A 24,872-nucleotide genomic window follows, 5' to 3' on the forward strand; every position below is an offset into this window, starting at 1 on the left:
TTCTTTCCTATCTCGCTATAAATAAAGATAACATTTCTTTCCAATAATAACAGCTACAAGTTGTTTCTTTCTTTCAGTTGTTTATTTAAGAATCTAGAAGGGGTCTTGGTTAGGAAAACTCACATTTTCTAGATGGCTAGTCATCAGAGTTGTAAATTGGGACACTATGAAACTTACTCAAAACTGCTTCTGCACAAGCTTTCCTTTTCAAAGTCTCTCATTCATATGATAAGTATGAGGATCACACATGGAGGATGCAAGGGTCCCACTTTATAAACTTTTATAAATGGAACCTTCACAGAAAGAGTTAATAAATGACAGATTATATTCATGTTAAAGACACAAGAAGTATGTGTTAGAGACGGATACAATCCCATCAGTAAAAAGAGTTACTTATAGTTATAAGCACCCTGGGGGACTCTATAACAATTGATTAATCATTATTAAAACCCTAATCATGTATTAACCCTTTATCAACTCTTTATTAAGTGAAACATTAATACATCCTGGGATTCACACAAGGTATTCAAAGAATGAGTCAGTTTAATGCAAGGAACATGCATGGATCAGGCTGTGTTAAGGATCCTTTTGCATAGCCCATCTATGCCCTTGTAATCCTACACAATGCATGCATTATGTTAGCACTTCTGCTGCTATGGGATATGATATGGACTTTAAAAATATTTATTACAGAACCAAGCCCATGATATTCAGTGGTCTCTTTAGTTTAAGCTCAGAGAACATTTTATAGCTATGATATAAGCTGATGACAACAGGGTTTTACAACAGAGAAAAGAAGACGTTGTCTCATCCAGCTCTCCTTACTCAGGCAGAATTCCCAATGAACTGAGTCTGAGTGAGGAGAACAGGGTTGGGACCACAGTCACAAATTTAACAAGTGTGATAACTCTACAATAGTAGACAAATAAAACTAAAAGGCTCTAAGTTTTTCTTAATAACTCATTTTAATTTTACATGCATCATTTAAGTTAAACAACAGCATTCGTTTTTCCTTGAGGCATCCTCAGCAGCAACCCTCCAGTGCATCTGTTGCAAAGGTCTAATATGCCTCTTCCCCAGGGGATTATCAAAACAGCTAGGACTCAGCCATCCTTCCCTTAATCTGTTTTGCTGGTGTACCCATGATACCCAGCAGTGTATGGACAACCAGAATGTGATCCAAGCCATTTATCTTTCTAGATCTGGGATCATTTTGGGAAACCCATCTGTAGATCTATTTGTTTCTTCAAAAATGTCAGTCAATAACTCTTGAGGCAGAAAAAGGCAGTAGACAGTATTTTATATAGATTTCTTAGATTCACAAACTCTAGGACTGGAAGGGACCTCGAGAGGTCATCGAGTCCAGTCCCCTGCCCTCATGGCAGGACCGAATACTGTCTAGACCATCCCGGATAGTCATTTATCTAACCTGCTCTTAAGTATCTCCAGATATGGAGATTCCACAACCTCCCTATGAAGACTTTCTATTGAGGCTACAGATTGAAAGCTTTGCTATGCTGTTTTTTTTAACCCCTTCTGTTATCAATAGTTTGCACTGTTGTAGCAAAAGTAATGGAGGAGTCACAGATAGCACGCTATATAATTTATGGTGGCTTTCCCAGTCTTGGGTAAGGTCCCCGCTTAAATAGTAGAAAAAGCAAGGAAACATTATACAACTGGTCGAGCATGAATAAACCATATAAAATATGTTCCCATTATAGTCTTTATCTAGATAATTTTTAAAAAAAAATACTCATTGAAAACTCCATCTGTTTGGCTGAGAATTAAATTTTCCCACCATGAAATCTGTTTCTGGCAGAGAGTCCAGAGCAATTTATTGGCAAAAAAAGAAAGGTCTAATCCAAATGCATTTTCACAGGCAGTCTGATATATTAAGAATACTAAGAAACAGCAGCTGTTCTACACACACTGATGCTGTGTAGATTATCCTACATAGGACATTATGTGGCTAAATATAAAAGGCTGAAGTCAGGGGATATGAGCTTTGCCTAGGGCTCTATTACATATCGTGGAATTCGTCCAAAAATCTGGGAGCAAAGGGATTAAATATCTTAAGATATTAATAACTTAAATATATCAAAAAGTATCATTCTACCCCATGAATACAGAAGAGGAATCAGGGAATAAGCCTCTCCTTTTTTATTAGTGAAAAGAATGGAGGGTGGGATATTCAGATGCATCTAATTGACTTAGGAACACAGGTCTCATTTACTTTCAATAAGACTTGTGCTCTTAAGCCCCTTAGGTGCTTTCAAATTCATAGAAGCCAGATCCAAAGCTCCATGAAGTCAATGGGATCCTTTCCAGCAGCCTTGGAAGGCTACGGATTAGGTCCTTGAGGAATAACACCACATTTTAAAATACCAGCTGAACACTAGTCATTAGAAGTGGTTGTAATACTTATTTATAAAATACAAGATCCATTGTAAATTATGTAATTTGAGTCTGAACTTTCTCCCTCTGAAGTCAGTGGCAAACTCGAAATGACTTAAAGGGGAGTAGGAGCAGGCCCTTGCTGTGTAGAGTACTCTATCAAAGACTCAACAAAAGATTAAGTTTCATGAGTGATGGCCATGAGGGACCATCTGGTCTCTTGACACTTGCAGAACCAAATCCTGGGATAGGAAAGAATAAAACCCAACCAAGCAGCTCTTGGGTTTGTGCTGTTTTCAGAAAAGGGAATCTCAGTCTACTATTGTTTTTTATTTAATCTTCTCCTCCCATCAGTTCTGGTCTCTCTCCCCCTATTCCTCTGCAAATGCTTCTCTGCCAACTGGTCCCGTTTTCCTTCGTTCATGCTGCTCAACGGCCTCCTCCCACTCTCTTCTGGGAATTCCTTTCCCATTGGCATCTCTTGCCTCTTCTTTGGCTGCAGCTACTGCTGATGGCACCTGTCCTTAAGGCCTGCTCCTATTACCTCTTGTAATCCTTCTCCTGTGCAGCCCTTAGAAGAAGAAGCTAATCTTTCTCCTTGTTTTCAGCTGCTTTTAAGGAACAGCATTTTTTTTATTTGCAAAGAAGAGGCTAAACATCTGTAAAAACAGCTGGAAGCAAAGAGAAGTAGTCAATACTATGTGATCTAGCTCCCTCTGGAGCACCAGTAAGTTTTCTGCAGACTATGAAAGGTTCATGGACCAGAGTTTGAGACACCCTGATCCAGGTACTTTGTTAAAATGTGATCACAAGTGAACATGGAGGTACAGATCATATCTGTTTGTGACTAATAATAATAAAAACAGAGACAGAGAGGTTCCATAGCTCGCTCAAGGCCTGAGCAGAAGTCAGAGCTGGGATTAGAATGCAGACAACCCTCGCTCCTGCTTGGGTACACATCCTATTAGATCTCATCTCTCTCTCTCAGGCAGGATGGACATCTTACTACATGAATATTTCTCCTATGCACTGCTCCTGAGTTGTATGCTCCAGACTTCACATCTGAACTGCTTAACACAGAATTAGTCTAGAGCGTATTTGGTACCACAACACACTGTCTAAATTGTCTTTAAAGACACTGTGTGTGGCACGAACTATACTCAGACGAGTTTGTGTGATTAGCCCCTTAATTTATTTTTAGAGCAATAATTTTTATAACTAGAGCTTGCAGAGAACAAGTCAGAATGATAAAATATTTCTGCACTTTCTGCTGGTGCCAGACTTGTTCTTGCTAATTAGGACATGGTCCTGCACATGCTGAAGTCAAAGGGACAATTCTCACTGACTTCAACTGGAGTAGTACCAATACACCAGAGATCTTTTGGCGCATTGAACTTAAGTGTAACTACATTGTGATTAGCAACACAGTGTTGTTAACACTACAGTACCTCTGCATTTTCCTTCTTCTGGATCCCTTCATACGTTGCCCCTTCTTCAGGCTGAGGTATCTGAGGAGCTTTACCATCAGCAATTAGCTGGACAGCTTCTACCTAAACAGGAAAAAAGCAGTTTTAATAGCTCCAATAGGCCAAATTTTCTCTTTGTTTAAACATACTCTCCCCTCAGTTATACTTATTAGAGTCCGTAGAAGTTTTTCCTATGTAGGCTGCAGGACTTGGCTTTTTATTTGTTTTTTAATCCAGGGTTGCTGAAGTGTAAGGGACTGATCGTGCAAAAACTTATGCATTTGGTAACTTTATCCACCACAGGCCCATTCACATCAAGCGTATTGCTCACTTACAGTGAACAAAGCTAAGCACTTGCATAATCCTTGCAGGATTGAGACTTAGCTGAAAATTGCAAAAACAGCAATTACTTGGCACATTCCCGTGTAAATCCCTACCAATAATCAACAAGAAAGGAGAAGGGGATTTCTCTACTGTTCCATGCACATAGCATTTTTGAAAAACAAACTATGTTTTCTCGTGTGTGTGTGTGTGTGTGTGTGTGTGTGTGTGTGTGTGTGTGTGTGTGTGTGTGTGTGTGATATGCACCAACACACACACCAAAGTCCACACTTTTAGGTTTAAATTTGACTTCCTGATCCACAAGTAAGTAAAACAAGGTTCTGGCAATTTTGCTAAACAACAGAGCCCAAACCTGCAAATCCTTAGTCCCCACTAAATCTCACTGATTTCAATGGGATTACTCCTGTGAGTAAAGATTTACAGGCTGTGGTGCTCAGATAGTAGCAAGGTGCAGAAGAGTTAATTTGCTCTGGGGACACTGTCAAACTGCAACTGTCTTCGTGCCTTCTGTGACACATGGAAACAGTCACCTTTTTTTAAATGACAAAACAAAGGAAGCTCTAACAGAAATGTTGTCTCCAATTTTCATTTTTTTTTATTTGAAAGCTCCAAATCCCTGTTATCTATGATGCTATAAACTATTTGCTGCTGATTAGTCCAATTTAAAACAACAGGGGAAATTCAATGCAGGTGTAACTCCACTGAGGTCAAAGGAGTTACATCAGAGAAGAATTTGGCTCACTGACTTCAGAGGGAGCAGGATTTATCCTCTACTCAAAATATTGTGGGCCTCCAGTGGTATGAATGAGCATAGTTCCATTGAAGTCAATGGAATTACTTCAGCTGAAGATCTGGTCCAGTATATTCCCATTTCTTTAGTATCTAATTATATTTCATTTCTGTTCGAATTCCAAGAGGATTAGATGTGCCACATTTTTCCTTTTAAAATGTCTGTGTTCAGCACAGGCAGACTTACCATAGCTTTTATGCCTTCTGGGAAAAGAAAATGATTATATAAGTCATCCACAGTATCGTTCCGTCCTACATCACATTCCCGCTGCAGAAGAATTGGTCCAGTGTCCAGACCATCATCAGCCCAGAAAATAGTAAACCCTGCTTTTTTATCTCCTTCAATTAAAGTCCTGCCAACAGAATATTTTAGAGTAAATATAGAGGGAATGACCTTAGTCACAAATATCAACCCATTTGATAGTTTATATGCCTGATGCAGGCACAATATGGAGATCTGTGTGTGTGTAGCCTAATCAGCTTTCTTAGTACAGCGACTTCATTGCTATTATTCAAGGAGCTACAGACTTGACACTGCTGTTGTGTATACACAAAGACATAAACAAGGCTGTGGCCAATGTCTTATGTGTTGTGCTTTGCAGACCAGTCATTTTTGTTTCGTAGTTTATTGTACTAAATTATTTTAAATTCATTATGAATGGTATAACAAATGGCACAGAAGTTCTGCAGTGGGCTGTGATACCATTTGGAAGTTGCAACCATCAGTACTAACAAAAGAAAATAGTTCTAATGTCTGTGCGTCTACACAGTCTTTTTCATGAACATCTCCAAGTCAGTTACTAAAATTAACTAAATAAGCTTCACAATATATCTGAGCAATAGGTAAGGGAAACAGAGGTAGCTCACTATTAAAATGTATTTCCAGGGTGGAACATGACAACTGTTTAACAAAGCACAGCAAAACTACACAACAGTTTAAGACAAGTGAATAGGAACATCAAATCCAGTTATTGCCTTCAATGGAACTATGATAATTTACGTCATCTCAAAATCTGGTCCTGAATTTGGAAAAAATTGTAGCCACACAGGTCCCAATTCCCCTTTGGAGCTGCAGGCCCTCCACACTGCTGGAAATTAGGCACAATTGTCTCTAGTTGTGTGGCTCAAAACTGACACACAAAATTAGTGAATACTTGACATTTGGCTGTATATAAATCACCAACATCATTTCCTGCATGTTTTAAATGTTCCTTGGCAGCCTCCCCCATTAGTTTTTGAGGCCCCACAAAACAACAGCAAAAGCTGTAATGCTTGCAAGTTGGTGGATTTGGAAAATGGTAATGTTGGCAAAGAAGGTGATTGCATTGCAGAAGTGAGATTCTCAGTCTCTGGAAATACTAGCAAAATTACCTAAGTTTGTCATATTTACTGGCTCTTGCAACCTGAAACAGAATGTCCAACAGAAGAGAAGAGCTGCCTAGCAGATATGGTAGCAACACTGATGTGCTATAATAGAGGGTATAAGTCTTCAGTAAATTTTAATTAACTACATAACAACTGTTAGCAGTGGCAGATATATTATTAAGCCTCCTCATACAGCAGTAAAAGTTTACCCCATGTGTTTGAACTGAAAGAAGGCTTGACATGAGGAAGGACAAGCAGGGCTTGTTTATAGATATAATAAAAGTTTACAGATATGTAAAACCTTACACAGATATGTAAGGCACAGATCTAAACCCACTTAAATTTCCTTCATTAAGTGTGCATCTCTTTCTTTTTATATACTGAATCGAGTTATGTGAGTAAAAACATACTAGAAACATGATTCATAGCAGCAATCTCAGTAGAATATTGAATAATAAAACTGGTTAAAAAAAATCAATCAACAAAAACTACACTGGAACCTAGGCATGATGGAGAGACCATGGGCCAAACCTTCAGCAAGGTAGCTCAATTAGAGTCAATAGAATGATGCCAGTTTAAACCAGCTGAGGATCTGGCCTGTGCATCTTTCAGAGATATGGGAAATCTAAATAGCTTTGGAGTTTTTTGGTAAAAAAAATAAATCATCTCACCAATTGATAGCTGAAGCTCCTCTGTGGCGGGGAAGGATGGATGGATGGTAGATAATTGATCCATGCTTAGGACTGTCAATAACATCCATGGGGATGAACTGCGTACAGAATGGAAGTACATTTAGATCTGCTCCAACTGATTTGTAGGCTTCAACTACTTCCTGGATAGGCTTGCCCTTAACTCTCCATCTGGGGAACTTAAAAACAGGGGTGCCATCTTTCTCTGCTGCCAGTGCTAAGAAACAAGAAAAAACATTTTTTAAAAAAAGTATGTTACACTAAAAATTAAAATGTAATAAATAAGGATGACATCGTATGTCAAGTAAATCAGACAGTTAAATAAAAATGACTGCTTTATATTGATGCTAAAATGCCATTGTACTCTATTGCCCTGTATATACTAACCTATGCCCACAAAATTCAGGTACCTTTGGCGTGGGGAGCATGTTACTCTTATTATATAACACCATAAACAACTACTGAATGGTACTTGTCACAGGGTGGACCTTATATAAAGTAGGTCCAGCATCTCTGTGCCAGAACAGGTGCCCCCAGTCAGGCCAATTAAGGGGGTGCAGCTGAACCTGGGTCAAGAGGGAATTTCAGTAGGTACGTCTATATTGAAATGTAAACTCAGGCTTTGAACTTAAGCTCAAGCCTAACACCTCTTCTTTCTACACAACAATGGCAACTTAACATACAGAAAGGAAGGTGAGCTACGAGACGTGGCTGTGATAAACTAAACAGTCTCCAGTGTGCCAAGTTCCTTTTAGTATTACATAGTCTATCTCATACTCCAGTACGAGAAATATTATGTGGAAAGGCTAAAATTTCTGGGAGAAAGAGCACAGTAAGAGGGACAACTGTTTCACAAACAAAGGAGCAAGTATCATCACTTAGGAGGCCATCAAGGGTGAAGGTTGGCATAATAGTTAATCTGGGGTTAATCAATTATTTTTTGTCAAGGTCCAAATTTCTTGGTCAAAGTATAGTTGAGGTCCAGACTGCAGAAAAAATAATACAAAGACAACAACAATGGTAATAGTAAGTAAATAAAAAGATTTCACAGTCTGAGATACAGAAGTGCAAGCACTCACAGACGTAACGATAGTTAGTGGTGTCACAGTTCCCAAGGTAATAGCACCCCTGAGCCCTTCATGGGCTCCTTGAGGGCACCCCACTTAGATCTCAAGCCTCTAAGCATCACCTCTCTTAGGGCAGAGGCCCACAACTCTCTCCCTCTAGACCAGGGATTTAGGCTGAAATTCCTCCTGCAATTCCCTGTGAATTTCTGATCAGGTGTGACTTTTGTCCAGCACCTTCAGTCTTGTTCTCTCAGGAGCAAGGACCAGCCAGCCTTCTTAAAAGAAAGTATTTATTCAGAACAAAAGCATTGCAGAGAAAACATACCTTAAAAACAATAAACAGCTTGCGTGAATGTCAAGCTTACTAGGTGTTACCCTTCTTCCACATGGAGGCCTGGCATGATTTAAAGCTTCAGGTCCACTTGCAGGACCTGGTTCCATTGGTCATAGTCTCATGCCAGTTCTTGGATTGGATGAGAGAGGACCCTGCCCATGTCAAGTTCATCATTTTATATCATTTTCAGTTCTTTGTCAGGCAGTCTCTGGAACCAGGACAAACTAGAATATGCAATTTTCTCCAGGAATGAGACTTCTTCAGACTTGTTACCTACCCCCTTGCCCTGGTGATTTTAGTTCCTGCAAGACCTTGTAACTCCCTAATTGGGCTAGAACAGTATCACTAGCCCATAAAGATAGATATGACACTTATAAAGCTGATAAAGTCATCTTTGAATATTCCATGCTTCTACAACTCATTTCACAAATTGACAGTTCCTGATAGTTCATTCACGCTTATGTGACTTCTGTTACTGCATTGCTGTCCCAATTTTAAGAAAGAAATTAAACCCTTCACACCAGCAAGTAACAACACAAGGTGAGAAGGGAAATCAAGTCACATTTTTTCAATAAAAATAAATCAGCAGTTTCCCAAATGGGAGTTGTGTTTTGAACATACTAAGGATTATACAATGCTAACTACTCTGAAAAATTGAATCCTGTATGTGTCAGATTGTATACGCAAAATTAGTGGATACGTTTGACTTTATTGTCTGTGTCTTATTTCCCTATCTACAAAATGGGGATAATGATGCTCCCTCATCTCACAGGGGTGTTATGAAAAAGACAGTACTCTTTGTGAAGCACTCAGATACTATACTGACGTGTGCCATAGAAGAACCCACGAGGAAATTAATAATTCTGACTTCAAAACAGCGTTTGAATAATATCTGGTAAATAAGGCCTGGGCCACACACTGAACAACAAGGAGAAAATAAAATATTGAATAACTGCTCAATAAATGAGCACTGTCCAGTCTGTGCACTGAATGAGCAGGAAAAAATATTATATCGTCATGTAATTAAAGACAGTACCATAATGCATACATACAATGAGGCCAAATTAAGATTGCACAGGCCATCTTCATTCTGCATTTCCTAACTTTTGAGTAAATGATCGTGCAAGCTTAATAACGTTATTTTAGCATAGTGTGTGTGTGCGGGGGTGTGTATGTGCGCACAGGATTTTGCATATCCCAGTCTTTTCCTCTAGTAAGGAAATCTCAGTCCAGGTGAATTTTATGTGCACGGTAAGAAGGTCCTGTGAGGGTAAATAATTCTTACAGAACTCCAGAAGAAAAATATCACTATGGCCTTATGACTAATGAGATGATGACAGTCCTAAAGACACAGAGAAGGGAAAAGGAAATCCTTTACATAGGGAGCAGAATGGTATTCACCACCCTTCCCCCAATTTTTAGTCCTGCCTCATAGACCTAGGGGAAAAAAAAATCCTTTTGGCGTTACAATGTGCTCCATTTCTCTAGTGTGTGCACATGCATGCTTGTGCTTGCACTCTGCTGTCCTGCATTGTACAGAATTAGATCTACTCACCTGTTCATCATTGTTTTGCCCACTAATGGCTGGCCTGGAAAAAGGCTATATGCACTACTGCTACAACAGCAAACAACTAACAGAGTTTCCTCTTTGACTCAAGTGGTAGCAAGTCTTTCTGGAAATAAGGGTGAGAGCTTTTCTGAAGATAAGTGCATGCAGTTAACTGAGGACAGTACCATATTTGTGTGTATATACAGTCAAGAACAGAAATGTTTGAAGGAAAAAGAACAAACAAGAAGCTATGTTCTAATCTCTCAGCGATGCAGCTCATGCTGCATCCATCATTAAATTCATTTTTAGGGTCTATATATTAAGCATCTATACAAACAGAATGGAACGATAAATGTATAAATAACATTCATATCTTGTCGAATGATCATATCTATCTGGAATGAGTTTGGTTTCACAGAATTTAATTTTCCACTTCAGCAGTTCTGTACGTGACTTTCAATAAAACTACCTAAGATTCATTGCAGTCAGAGGTATCTTACTATCTGGTTCAAATGATCACAGACAACTCCCCTAAAATATATTTTCTGAGGCCCACTGTGTAGTCTTCCATCTCTATAGTTACAAATGAAGAAGAACGAGGAGTACTTGTGGCACCTTAGAGACTAACAAATTTCCTAATCATATCAGCCACACTATCAGAGGCTCGTTCAGCTGCACATCTACCAATGTAATATATATGCCATCATGTGCCAGCAATGCCCCTCTGCCATATACACTGGCCAAACCAGACAGTCTCTATGCGAAGTAAGAAATGGACACAAATCAGACATCAAGAATTATAACATTCAAAAACCAGCTGGAGAACACTTCAACCTCCCTGGTCACTCATTTACAGACCTCAAAATTGCAATACTACAACAAAAAAAACTTCAGACTCCAACGAGAAACTGCAGAATTTGAATTAATTTGCAAACTGGACACCATTAAATTAGGCTTGAAAAAAGACTGGTAGTGAATGGGTCATTACACAAAGTAAAAACTATTTCTCCTGCTAATTTTCCTCCTACTGTTATTCACACCTTCTTGTCAACTGTTGGAAATGGGCCATCCTGATTATCACTACAAATTTTTCTTCTCCTGCTGATAATAGCCCACCTTAATTGATTACTCTAGTTATAGTAGATATGGCAACACCCATTTTTTCATGTTCTCTGTGTATATATATCTTCCTACTGTATTTTGCACCGCAAGCATTCGATGAAGTGGGTTTTAGCCCATGAAAGCTTATGCTCAAATAAATTTGTTAGTCTCTAAGGTGCCACAAGGACTTCTCGTTCTTTTTGCTGATACAGACTAGCACGGCTGCCACTCTGAAATGAAAAAGAAAACCACATTCATGAATAACTGCAAAGTAGAGAAGAAATAAATACAATAAACGTTGGCAACAGAATTTATTATACAGTAAATAAATCCAGTTGCACGACTGACCCAATACCCCACCAATTACGGTAGGACACATGGTCTATTATGTGTCTATTATGTTGTAGACTCTATTATAATACTGTGTACAGGCCCATTAAGGCTTGCAAGAGGAACTCTTCTGAATCTGCACTACACCTTGACACATTTGCATCTAAAAACACCTGTGGGACAGGAGATGAGGCACAATGTGGCCTTAGTGGACTCAAGAATCCATCTCATTTAATTTAGGTAATAAATCTCTTCATTTTATAAATAAAAACTGGAGTTTTACCAAATAAATCTTGATGGTATTAAAGCAGCCTTCAGAAGATATTTATTTAGGCATGTATTTCACACTGTATATCGGGAGTATGCACATGTGAGATAAACCCTTACAAAATTCTTTGAACTATAGTCCTTGAACACTATAGTACTGCCTCTGCTTTTAGAAATAAAATCTCAGCTGACTGACCATACACTATCATCCTCAAATTCCACCTTAAATTGAAACTATTTTTGAATCATCTGAGTGTAAAATGCAGCAGCTATCAGCCCAAACCAATTTTTTGTCATCAAGTTTGCAATAAACTAATTTTATAGCCAAGCTAAAATAAATAATTGATTGAAATTAGTTAAAGTTTTGTCCAAGTGAGTACTGCTTTGGTTGCATAATATTGCAACATTTCTCTATAGTACCTTCCCATAGCTAGTTGAATTATCTGTTATTGAGCTAGTAGAGCTCACCTAATTCTTCCTAACTGTGAAAAGCTTTGTAATTTCATTTTAAATGAGACAGACTATAGAATTTAATAAACTTTGAAGCAATACACAAGTTTGGGAACGGTTACTGCCTGAATAAGCAAAATTTATGGTTGACTTTTCCTTAATAAAAGTCCTGTAACAACATGTCAGGAAATACTGAGTGAATGGAAACAGTTTATTAAATGTAATTTAAAATTCTAATTTGCCACCAAGGTTAATTGTGTTTTGGTGGTTGTAGTTGTTAATCTTATTAACTAACTGTTGTGGCACCATGGAGAAAAATAAAGTTACAATTAAGACAGCCATTTCAAAGCAACTCCTTTGTTACTCCAGACTCATTGCTAGAATTATACTGCACAAGTACACTACTAAATATGATCAGTCAGCAACTATTACTTCTAAAGGGCTAGAATATACCTATATGCCTATGCAATGGAGTAAGGGGGGATAAGTTGTCCCTTTACTCTCTTGAATGGTCTGCTTGTACCATAAGCTGCAATGCGCAATGGGAAGCAGGATTTGCAGAGCTGCTATTTCATCTCCAGACCATACAGGTAGTCAGGAGAGACCGGGGCCGAGGACAGGCAGAGTCTTGACTGCATGCCCTCTCAGTGTACCAGACAGCACAGCTATGTAAGCAAACCAGATGACATACTGGGCTAAATATAGGCCTGGCACCCCAGCAATTTACTTCAGCCCCAGAGCAGGATGCTCTGAATGACACTCTGCTTCTCAAGCTGTTCCCAGAGCAATGCAACTCTGGGTACGTCTACACTACAGGATTATTCTGATTTTACATAAACCAGTTTTGTAAAACAGATTGTATAAAGTTGAGCACACGCGGCCACACAAAGCACAATAATTCGGCAATGTGCGTCCATGTACCAAGGCTAGCATCGATTTCTGGAGCATTGCACTGTGGGTAGCTATCCCGCAGCTATCCTATAGTTCCCACAGTCTCCCCCGCCCATTGTAATTCTGGGTTGAGATCCCAATGCATGATGGTGCAAAAACAGTGTCACAGGTGATTCTGGGTAAATGTCGTCACTCGTTCCCTCCTCTGTGAAAGCAATGGCAGACAATCATTTCGCGCCCTTTTTCCCTGGATTGCCCTGGAAGACGCCATAGCATGGCAACCATGAAGCCTGTTTTGCCTTTTGTCACTGTCACCGTATGTCTACTGGATGCTGCTGACAGAGGCGGTATTGCAGCGCTAAACAGCAGCATTCATTTGCCTTTGCAAGGTAGCAGAGATGGTTACCATCCCTATTGTACCATCTGCCATGCCATTGTAAATTGGCGATGAGATGACGGTTATCAGTCATTCTGTATCATCTGCTGCTGTCATGGGTACTCCTGGCTGGCCTTCGCTGAGGTCGGCCGGGGGTGCAAAGACAAAAATGGGAATGACTTCCCGGGTCATTCCTTCCTTTATGTTTTATCTAAAAATAGAGTCAGTCCTGCCTAGAATATGAGGTAAGTGTACTAGAGAACCAGTGTACCAGAGAACCAGAGAGCACAGCCGCCCGGTGTCAGATCCCGCAGAAATAATGAGCTGCATGCCATTCTAGGGGGTGCCCCTGCAATAACCCCACCCATTGCTTCCCTCCTCCCCCAACCCTCCTGGGCTACTGTTGCAGTGTCCCCCCATTTGTGTGATGAAGTAATAAAGAATGAAGGAATAAGAAACACTGACTTTTTAGTGAGATAAAATGAGGGGGAGGCAGCCTCCAGCTGCTATGATAGTCCAGGCAGTACAGAATCTTTTCTTTAGACATGGGGGGGGGGGTGATGGAGCTCAGCCCCCAGTTGCAATGATGAAGACGGTTACCAGCCATTCTGTACCATCTGCCGGGAATGACCGGGAGTCATTCCTATTTTTATCCAGGTGCCCCCGGCCGACCTCACCGAGGCCAGCCAGGAGCACTCACAGGATGATGAGGACGGCTATCAGTCATTTTGTACTGTACTGTCTGCCACCGGGAAGGGGAGGGGAGAGGATGCTGCTGTTCAGTGCCGCAGCACCGCGTCTACCAGCAGCGTGCAATAGACATACGGTGACATTGAAAAAAGTCAAGAAACGATTTTTTTCCTTTTTCTTTCATGGGGGGTGTAAATTGACGAGATATACCCTGAACCACCCCGGACAATGTGTTTGACCCTACAGGCACTGGGAGCTCAGCCAAGAAGGCAAATGCTTTTCGGAGACTGCGGGGACTGTGGGATAGTTGGAGTCCTCAGTACCCCCTCCCTCCCTCCATGAGCGTCCATTTGATTCTTTGGCTTTCCGTTACGCTTGGCACACAGCACTGTGCTGTGGCCTCTGTCTATCATAGCCTGGAGATTTTTTCAAATGCTTTGTCATTTCATCTTCTGTAACGGAGCTCTGATAGAACAGATTTGTCTGTCCATACAGCGATCAGATCCAGTATCTCCCATACGGCCCATGCTGGACCTCTTTTTGGATTTGGGACTGCATCGCCACCTGTGCTGATCAGAGCTCCATGCTGGGCAAATAGGAAATGAAATTCAAAAGTTCACAGGGCTTTTCCTGTCTACCGGGCCAGTACATCCAAGTTCAGATTGCTTTCCAGAGCGGTCACAATGGTGCACTGTGGGATACCGCCCGGAAGCCAATACCGTCGATTTGCGGCCACACTAACCCTAATCCGACATAGCAATACCGATTTCAGCGCTACTCCTCTCGTCGGGGAGAAGTACAGAAACCGGTTTAAAGAGCCCTTTATATCAATATAAAGGGCCTCACTGTGTGGACGGGTGCAGGGTTAAATCGGTTTAATGCTGCTAAATTTGGTTTAAACGCGTAGTCTAGACCAGGCCTCTGAGATGCTCTTTAAATGGGGCAGATTGTAAGGTGGTGGTACAGCCCATGACAATTAGCTCTAGATAGAATTTAACTTAACACTGAAATAAGCATACCAGGTTAACTATTTTATTATGCCAAAAACAAGGCACACATTTATATATCTGGCTATACGTACAAACGACTACCATAAGGACAGTGCCTTCTCATGGAGAAGCAAGTTAACTGTACTTACGCACAATGATGATACTTACATTGTGATTGATTATACTTACCCAAAGGGTCAGCTTTCCCATTCACATCTGGAATGGTGAACACTCCCACGACTCTATGTCCCTCTTTCTGCAGGTGTCTGTAGACCTCTTGACCAAAAACACTCTGACCTATCAGAGCTAGCTTTAGCTTACGTTGATAGGCCTGTCAACAAGAGTTAAAGCAAACTACATTTTAGGATGCAGAAGAGATATGTTGCTACATGTAATTCTGTCTTACTCTTTCTTAGCCAATATTAGTTTTGATTTGTAAAGCAATCGTGTCTTTCTGTCCCAACAATATAATGGAATAAAATAAATTACCCATTTTTCCACCTTGTTCTTAAGAAGTAAATATAATCTACAATTTAGCAAGACCATACTTCTTTGCATACAAATGTCACTTGGTATTGTTACTGACTCCTTTATTATTTCATCAGCAGAAGTCTCTCCAGGTACATGCACTGCTTGTTACAAAAAGGCATAACAAAATCCTACCTACAATCGACAAACCATGAAATCTTATATTTGAAACAGACTCTTGGCAAAATCTAGCCATTCCTGCCAGAAATTTTTGGAATATGCCCTCTAACTTCTAATTTCATCTATTATTCTTGCAGGAAAATTGAAATATTTTCTAAGAATGACAAATGTCAATAGACTTGTGTCATAGTATAATTCCCAAATCTGGACCTTGGCGTCCAAAATATGAGTACTAGCATGAATTCCCCTAAGCTTAATTACCAGCTTAGATCTGATAGGCTGCCACCAATCAGGACTTAAGTAGAGCGCCTGATAGACTCTGGTGTCCCCAAACCCTTCCTGGGGACCCCCAAGACCCAGATTCCTTGAGTCTCACAACAAAGGGAAATAAACCATTCCCTTCCCCCTCTTTACCTCCTCCCAGATCTTTCCCGCCCTGGGTACGCTAGGAGATCATCGTAATTCAAATCCTTGAATCACCACTCCCCCCTCCCTTCTTCCCCAGAGAGAGATACCCAGATAAATGCAGAGAACAGGCTTTTCTTCCCTCCTCCCTTTCCTTTCTCCCACCAATTCCTTGGTGAGTACACAGACTCAAGTCCTTCAAGCCTTAACTAGGAGAAAAAAAATCAGACAGGTCTTAAAAGCAAAACTTTTAATAAAAAAAAGAAAGAAAAAAGTAAAAGGTTTATCTCTGCAATTTAGATGGTAAAAAGTTACATGGTCTTTCAGCTTAAAAACAATAGAAAGAAACTTTCTCCAGCAGAAACACAATTTAAGCTACGTCCAGCAAGTACACATATGTAAATGAAAAAAAAAACAAATTAAAAGACTATGACCGCCTTTTCTTACTTACAATTCTGAATAGATAAGAGACTGTAGCAGGGAGATTGGCAGAAACCTGGTTGCATCTCTAGTCCCATCCAGGACCCAGAGAGAACAAAGCCAAACCCCAAACCCACAAACAAAGGTTTCCCTCCCATGAGATTTGAAAGTATCTTGTCTTCTGATTGGTCCTCTGGTCAGGTGTTTGCAGGTCACTGTTTGTTAACCCTTTATAGGTGAAAGAGACATTAACCCTTAGCTATCTGTTTATGACAACTTGACGCTGTTCAATGTTACATTAGTTCAAGTCACTCAAGGAATCTGTGGCTGAGCCCAGTTCCAAAGTCCTTACCTCACATAACAGATCTTTGTAGTACTGTCCACTCAGTTCCTACTTCTTGTTCAGCCAATTGATAAGACAAACAAGTTTGTTTAAATTTATGAGAGATAATGCTGTCCGCTTCTTATTTACAATGTGATCTGAAAGTGAGAACAGGCTTTCTCATAGCACTGTTGTAGCCAGTGCTGCAAGGTATTTACATGCCAGATATGCTAAACATTCGTATGCCCCTTCATGCTTCGATTTGTAGGCTCTAAAGTTTTATATTGATTTGTTTTTGAGTGCAGTTATGTAAAAAATAATATTTCTACATTTGTAAGTTGTACTTTCAGGATAAAGAGATTGTACTACTGTACTTGTACGAGGTGAACTGAAAAACACTATTTCTTTTGTTTATCATTTTACAGTGCAAATGTAATAAAAAATAATAATATGAGGTGAGCACTGTACACTTTGTATTCTGTGTTATAATTGAAATAAATACTTGAAAATGTAGAAAAACATTCAAAATATTTATAATACATTTAAATTGGCATTCTTTTAACAGTGCAACTAATCACAACTATTTTTTTTAAATCTTGACAGCCCTAAAAACAAGCAAACAAAAAGTACATATGTTTGTAGCAATCCTTCAGAAAGCAGGAAACAGTTTTGTCCTAGCAGCTGCAGCAGGAGCTTAGGACTCTGCTCTCTTTATACGTGCCATTTGAAAGTCAGGTGCAACTCCTGCTTCTTTCTCTGAGGGAACATCTCTAGGTTCTAGCTTCTCTCTCACCAGGGGATGCTGCCTCTTCATTAGAGAAACGGGGACACACAGGTCCACAACCACTAGGGTCACCATTTGGGTCCCAGAGGATTTGAACTGCCCATATGAGTGTCTTACAAATCCTGTATAGATTAGCAAACATTCAGGGACTGAAAGATATAATACAATACTTTGAAATAAACAAACAATTTCATGATGAAGAGTCAGTTGCAGTACTTTTTGCAAATGACATGAAAAGATCCATTTTAAATTGTATTTCAGCTACACAGTCAGCCCCAGAAAGAGGTCTTAAAAATTGGTAGGGATGTTCATGAATACAGGAAATGTTCATGAATTAGGAAAATTCCTGTAGGGCTATTTTGAGCCATAATGTTCTCTTGGATGTGTGTGCGAAAGTAAAATGAATTATATTGTAAAAATAAGAATGGATTAAAGAAATGTTGTATGTACCTTTAAGCAGAAATAAGAAATATTAAAATACAGGTGCCAGGAAAAGAAACATTAGGCATCAACAATGGTGCTAATGGTGAAACATTAATAGAAGATTGGTAATTGTTAGTAAGGAAATAGGATATGCATGTCTAGCCCAGGTAAATTTATCAGATTCTGCTTCCTTTGTTATCTTGTTACGTTCTCGCCCTTTTATCTGTATAAATAAGATAGTTTGTGTCTTGAACGGTGCTCACATGATCTAGGTGTTATCAGCAGAGCGCTGTGCTAATAAAACAGAATGGTCTGACAAACTGTGAGTCCTGAGTCTAACTTTGACATGTGCATGCGACTTGCAGTGAAGACAACAGGAAATGAATTTGGCCAAGGGTAAAATTTGTCCCGTAGGTTGCAACAGTACAGAAAAAGTCCTCCTGTATTATAGTATCAGACAGCACTGGTGCAGGTGCAGCAGAAGTTGCCAATGTGGATGGGAGTAGTAAAAATGCTGGAGCCTTGTCTACACTGGCATGTACACCGTTGCTATGTCCAGTACAGTTGTACTATTGGTGCTAACAGCTATAATACGGCAACATATTTTTCTAGTGTAGATGAGAATTTCTTGTTTTAATTTACAACATGCACATTATCCCTTGAAATTTTTATATCCTGGCAATGCAACATGGCCATAGATAAGTCTTGCTACCAGTGCTTCATCACCTCAGCTTCTGCTTTTCAGAAACACAGTCCCAGTTATAAAAATCTGAGATTGGGTTTTTCTAATCATTTAACTGTTTATGAACACTCCAGGCAAGTTCAAGAAGTGTTCACCTGCTGTGCTACTGAATGTATCTCATACCGTATGAAATCCACTGATTTCTATGGAATGTTAATTGATAACCATAGATGTGATGGAAAAAACATTAGAGAAAGTCCTCCTGATGCAAGTTACTTGTTCTACATTTGTTCTCTTGTTAACTGTCACTCAATAGCACCTCAAGTACACAGAAGTAGTGGTCTTTTAGACTTGTATTTTAATTTTTCAGTGTATTCCCCGCTAAATAAGGACTACCAGCAAATGAAGGTAACAAAAAGTCCATATAGATTATTTATCATCCACAATTAAGTACCATCAGAAGAGTTAAACTCTTCCTTTCTTGAAAACAAAAAGTAAGTGTGAGAGGCATATCTGAATAGCCAAATTTCTGAAGGGACCTTAACAGAAGCTAAAATTGTGCATGTATTTTTATGTGTCTGAGTTTTTAGGTTCGCCAGCTTCTGCATTTAGGAGTCTGAGACTACAAAAACTCTGGATTCAGAGAGCAAACTGCAGCTGGGCAGGCAAGTCTGGAAGTTAGCCAATTTGCCTTACAACTGCCATTTACGCTTGGAAATTCACATTGTTTTGCACTCTTGAAAACTCAAGACAAGAAAAACTGCACCAGCAATTTTAAGTCAATAAGTATGATCAATGTCTAAGTAACTGGAGCTTGAAAAATATTTTAGAAATAGCACACCCATCTCAAAATATTAATTCAGAAGAGCAGTTTTGTTTCCACAGGTCAAGTTTTTAATAACATATATTCTATCATCATAAACATATATCTCTAATCACTAATAATTTATACGTACATAAATCTGATTCTTATGTTACATGGAGCTGCACACAAATTACAATTCCAGGTCATGAGCTGCTGTAAATCAGTGTGTAGCTCTACTGGAGTCAATGGAGCCGCATTACGTCAGTTCATGCTAGCTGAGGATCTGGTCCAAAATTGTTACTGAGCACAGATTTCTCTCTGTTTAGCAGAGTTCTGAGACAGGAAGTGGCTACGGATAAAGAGAGGACGCAATCTTTAAAGCAGCAGAGAATAAGTATAAAGTGGTAGAACTAGTAAAATAAGAGCACAGAATGCTCACACACGCATGCATGCGTACACAGACACAATTACATTTCTGCATTCTGTTGAACAAGAAGATTAACCTGACAACAAGCCAACTACATCATATTGCATACGTAATAAGTTGATCAACTGAAAATGATTTTCCCAGCATGAAGAATATATAACTTCTCTATGACCAACTATTCTTGAATAATTTCTCCCTTGAATTGACACAAACATAGTTTCCATTAACATTCAGTACAGATAATGCAATCCTGTATTGTATGGTCATATATATTCGTATCTAGTAGAAAGCAAGAGTCAAATCACAAGACCTCCAGGCATAGAACTCCTATTGAGTTCAATGGAGTCCCATACAAGATGGGGATTGCAGGATCAGGCCACAAATCCCTTTCTTTACTTCTGGTTGCTTCGTTTTGTCCTATTTAAAAGTACCAATTGAGTGGCACAGTGAAGATCTTACTGTAAACCTGTGTCTTGTTCTGGAATTGGAAGATCTTCCTCTACAACTGTTTACACAACTTGCTAATCTTTTGAGAGTGGAAATTCCTTGCAACAAAATGATATGGAGACATGGTAGAACTGCATAAAAATGCAAATTCTGTAAAATTATGGGGGGAATGTAGGACGGTTTGGTAGTTACTTCTTCATTGAAATGCCACCTCTGGGATGGATCACTACAAAGATAGATCCCATAGTCTGGCTCCTAAACAGGGGCTCACTAAATGTCATCAAATCATGCAGGTGGCATATGGTGATATATTAATAAGAGCAATCCTCATATACATTACTGATAATGGACTTGTTATTGCTTTGGACATATGTATTGGTACTGCAGAGGCAATGTTGAGCTTCCCTTGTAACCACCTTGCTGACAATGAGCACACAAAGTTATCAGATGCACTGCTTCTCATGGGAAGGTTCATGATTATTCATTATTGGTGGAGACTTCTTCCCTTCTTTTCTGGAGTTATCCCAACAGGCCTGGAAAATAGTGGAGATCAGACTGATGACAGAGAGATGGCTCAATTTTACAAGGTATAGAGGCCCTTTTATTTTTACTGCAAGGGAAGTTCTAGAGGAATTTTGTTAACATGGAGAATATCCATGGTCTTACAAAGCTGCATGAGCAGAGGATCAGGGATTTGGAAAGTGTCTGAACATTCTTATTTAATTTTCATTTGTTGAACTTGATTTTGTTTTCTTTTTTCTTCCATATGGTATTACTTCACTCATATTATAATGGGGATAAAAATACTCATGGGAAGATCTCAAAATTCATTTTCATTTTACTTTGATATGATTCTCCGTAGCCAGATGCAGAAAACAAGATCGGTGCAGAAAAGCACACAACCTGAAAACTAGTTTGTACAGGTGATGTACAAAGATAGGCACCCAAATCCACACTTGGGCATCTAAATAAAAGTGGCCTCCTTTTAAGGGATGTTGAGCATCCACAGATTCCATTGGCTTCAGAGGAAGTTGTGGATTTTTAACATTTCTGAAAATCAGTCCTCTTTTATGCAGATGCCTAAATATAGATATAGCTGTCTAATTTTTAGGCACATACTTTGAAAATATTGGCTACAATATCCATTGATTTTATGGTATTAATTTACCTTATATAAAATAAAAGTACTAGAGTTTATTTTAACGGCTGTTTATATGACACACAGCATTTCAACATTTACTCCATTCTGAATCTTATTCTTCTCCCATGCACCTCGTGCAACATAGAACAAGAATACAGAAGCACTGCATATATTAATACTCTTACAAGTCTCATATCAAAAGCAAATCACTAAAAAGTGAAAATGTGTTCATGCTACATATCGTTTTTCCTTGTGAAGAGAAAAGTTAATATCGCAAAGGATATTCATTTCACTGTTATAAATAACAAATATTTCTGGAATTGCCTATGGTGTGTGCATCCCTAACATGTTTCACTGATAACGTTTTCAGTTCAGTTTCCCTGCGGATTAATTTTCAATAGCTCCCATTCTGGTTATAATATTATATTTATTCTCTTCAGCAATTTAGACACTGTTAGTGATGACAAGGGAAATATTTTTTAATGCTACATCTCTTTTAAAAGGATGTAAAATGCTTCTCAAAGGATACATTAACATGATAACTTTAATTCTACATAGTGTCAGGACTCACGCCTTGCTCCTCAGAATGAAAACCAATAGCACTGCCTCTCCCCATCCATATCTCTGCATGCAACCTGTCAGTCATCCATTCACATTGCTGATGCAATTCCAAAGAGCTTGGCTAAAGTCTCACTGTAAAAACTCTTCAAAGCAGATTCCCCAGGCAAACAGCCGTCCTCACCCTTGGTCATACTGTCAAATATGAAACACAGAGTGGGCTTCGGGGGGAGAAAAACCACCCTCAAACTGCATTCAGCTGCATCCCTGAATCTTAACCAGAGTACCCAAAGCAACTTGTCTACTTTACATCAAATTTTATAGGACACATTTAACCGCCATAAAGAGTGTGGATTGTTATCAGTCTCCCAGTAGAGCTATGCAGTTTAATCCAACACCAGACAGACAAATGTCCGCCTTGCATTAATTCTCTACAGCCAGAGATTAGGAACTGATGTTCACAGACTGACACGCCTCCAAGGCCAGCATTTGGAGCAGGGAACTGAAGTAGGATGACCAGACAGCAAGTGTGAAAAAAGGGGGGGAGGGGGATAATAGGAGCCCGTATAAGAAAAAGACCCCAAAAGCGGGCCTGTCCCTATAAAATCGGGACATCTCGTCACCCTAGGCTGAAGGTTTACTTCTCCATAAGAAATAGCCATGCCTGTTCCCAGTTTGACTGCAGTGGTGGGAACAAGCCTGGCTATTTCCGTTTGAGAAGCAGATCTTTAGCCTCTTTCGCAGCAATTACAGCCTCGGAGCACCGCTGAGCTCCCCTCCGTGAGAACACGATTGCCAGTTCAGATTCTTGCAAAGCAAAGATGTTAAAAAAGCATCATCGATTTTCTTCGTTGCAGCTTCCAGACGCCTGCGATACAGTGCACGTTATCAGAGACTATACCGAAATCCGCCCCATATACCGAGCTCCACCATAGTCTGGCAAAGCAAGATGCTCCTATTTTTGTAAACATGCCAAATATCCCCTGACGGGACCTCTGACCGTCCAGTGCCAAAATTCGTGGGATAAAATCTCGGCCTATTTTTATCCTTTCCTTGCAAAGGTATTATCCAAGCACCGCTGACTTGTCCTCCCCTCCCGCTCCCCATTCCTGGGCTATTGCAGCTTCTCATCCAAATACAGAAAACAAATATATGCTCACAGCCTTGCAAGCAAAAGCGATATATTTGCCAAGTCCCACTAAGCCTGCCCTGACCCACCCCCACTCCGGACAACCCTACTGCTCATTCCCGAGCTAGGGCCTCCTGCACAGCTCTCTCCTGAGTGGAGCCGGTCCTCACACACTCACCGTGGCCGTGGTGGAGAATTTCCTCAACAGCTGATGCGCTGTCCACAGCATTTTTGCAGGATCTTGGGTGCCGGCGGCTCGCAGGTCCGAGGCTCTGCCGGGAGCAGCTGCAGCAGCGCGGTGGCGAAGTGAACACCTGTGCCCCGCTCCCGGGAACAAGCAGAGGCAGAGGGGGAGGCGGCCCAAGCTGGGAGGTTTGTCTGATGCAACCTGAGCTGGGCGCCGGTGGCAGCGAGGCAGGCAGGCGCGCACACGGACCAGCAGCAGCTGCAGCAGCTTGGCTAGCGCCCGCCTGCACACGCGCGCTCCTCCACTCCGCCCGCCCGGGCTCTAAGGCGGGCTGCGGCGCAGGGTCCCGCCTGGCTCGCTGCCAGCTGCCTGGGAGCCGGACGCCTCGTCTCCTGCTGCGCCTGCCCCTCCGCGCGCAGGAGAGCGGGTTGTTTCCTCCTTTGTACCGGGAATACAAAGCCGCCCCGGGTGGTGAGAAGGGCCGATCTGAGCGGGGAGTTCAAGCAAGAGCAAAGTCCAAAGTTGCCCCCTGGGCAGATCAGGCCAGGAGACGGGAGCTAGTTCCCTAGTGGGGGGTGTTTCTTCTCCCTAGCTGGTGCCAGTGCGCAGCCAGAAGACAGGAGCGGCTTAGGCATTGCAGCGTTTGCAGGGGATGGGGAGCGGGGGGAACAGGCGCTCGGTTGCTTTGCTTGCACAAAAAGAAGCTAGCCCCTGGGAACCTGCTGCTTCTCCGCAGAACAGGTACTGCGGGTCTGCTCCAGTAGCGCGCCTGCTCCCGGCCCTACAGGGTGCGTTTGATAGCTGAGAGCGTAGTGCTTAGTCAAGGTCCCACGCCGTGCCTGACACCGGGATAGACCGATCCTGGACCATGAAATGAGCTTTTTAAGTTCCCCTAGTTCGGATCACTAAGAATCCTGAAGATGGGGGCCCGGAGGAGTGAATTTGCTGGGATGTTGTTTGAGGAGCCAATGGCTTGAGTGAAGGACACAGGTTTTATGCACTCACGGGTAACCCATGTTGCTGAGGCCACGCGCTGCTACATTCGGTACCAACTACCAATGTAGTTCCCATACTTCATTCCCCAGCCTTGAGTGTCCACACACAGTCCTCCTCCTTTCTGCCGAGCCAGTAAGGTTACCGATGGCATTTATTTGTTTTAAATCTTGTCGGAAGGATGGATGCTGGTGTCAGTGGTGCAGCTAGCAGTAGCTTCCTGAAAATCTACGTTGCCCACTGCCTGTGATTTTACTGGGAGTCTGGTAATATGTGTTGTTCTTTGTTTTGTTGGAATTGGTTTTTCTTTTAAAGTCCCAGCGGTCTTCTGATTACATGAACATTTCAGCTTTTAGTTTTAACAGGTAAGTTTATTGTCCTCAGGGCTGTGGAGAAGAGCTTGAAAATACAA

At 40.7% G+C, this 24,872-nt stretch overlaps 1 protein-coding gene across 1 annotated transcript in view; it reads right to left on the reverse strand.

Moving 5' to 3' along the window:
* Nucleotides 1-23,677, reverse strand: part of ALDH1L2 (aldehyde dehydrogenase 1 family member L2) — a 51,908-nt gene extending 28,231 nt beyond the window's left edge. The window contains exons 1-5 of the mRNA XM_030544760.1: nucleotides 23,459-23,677; nucleotides 15,279-15,420; nucleotides 7,028-7,262; nucleotides 5,179-5,344; nucleotides 3,843-3,944 (exon numbers count right to left, since the gene is read on the reverse strand). Coding sequence (XP_030400620.1) covers nucleotides 3,843-3,944; nucleotides 5,179-5,344; nucleotides 7,028-7,262; nucleotides 15,279-15,420; nucleotides 23,459-23,509 — 696 coding nt within the window. The 5' untranslated portion in view covers nucleotides 23,510-23,677. The remainder of the gene's footprint in view (nucleotides 1-3,842; nucleotides 3,945-5,178; nucleotides 5,345-7,027; nucleotides 7,263-15,278; nucleotides 15,421-23,458) is intronic.
* Nucleotides 23,678-24,872: the final 1,195 nt, after the last annotated feature.

The sequence above is a fragment of the Gopherus evgoodei genome, chromosome 1 (assembly GCF_007399415.2).
Source record: "Gopherus evgoodei ecotype Sinaloan lineage chromosome 1, rGopEvg1_v1.p, whole genome shotgun sequence".
Lineage (NCBI taxonomy): Eukaryota > Metazoa > Chordata > Testudines > Testudinidae > Gopherus > Gopherus evgoodei.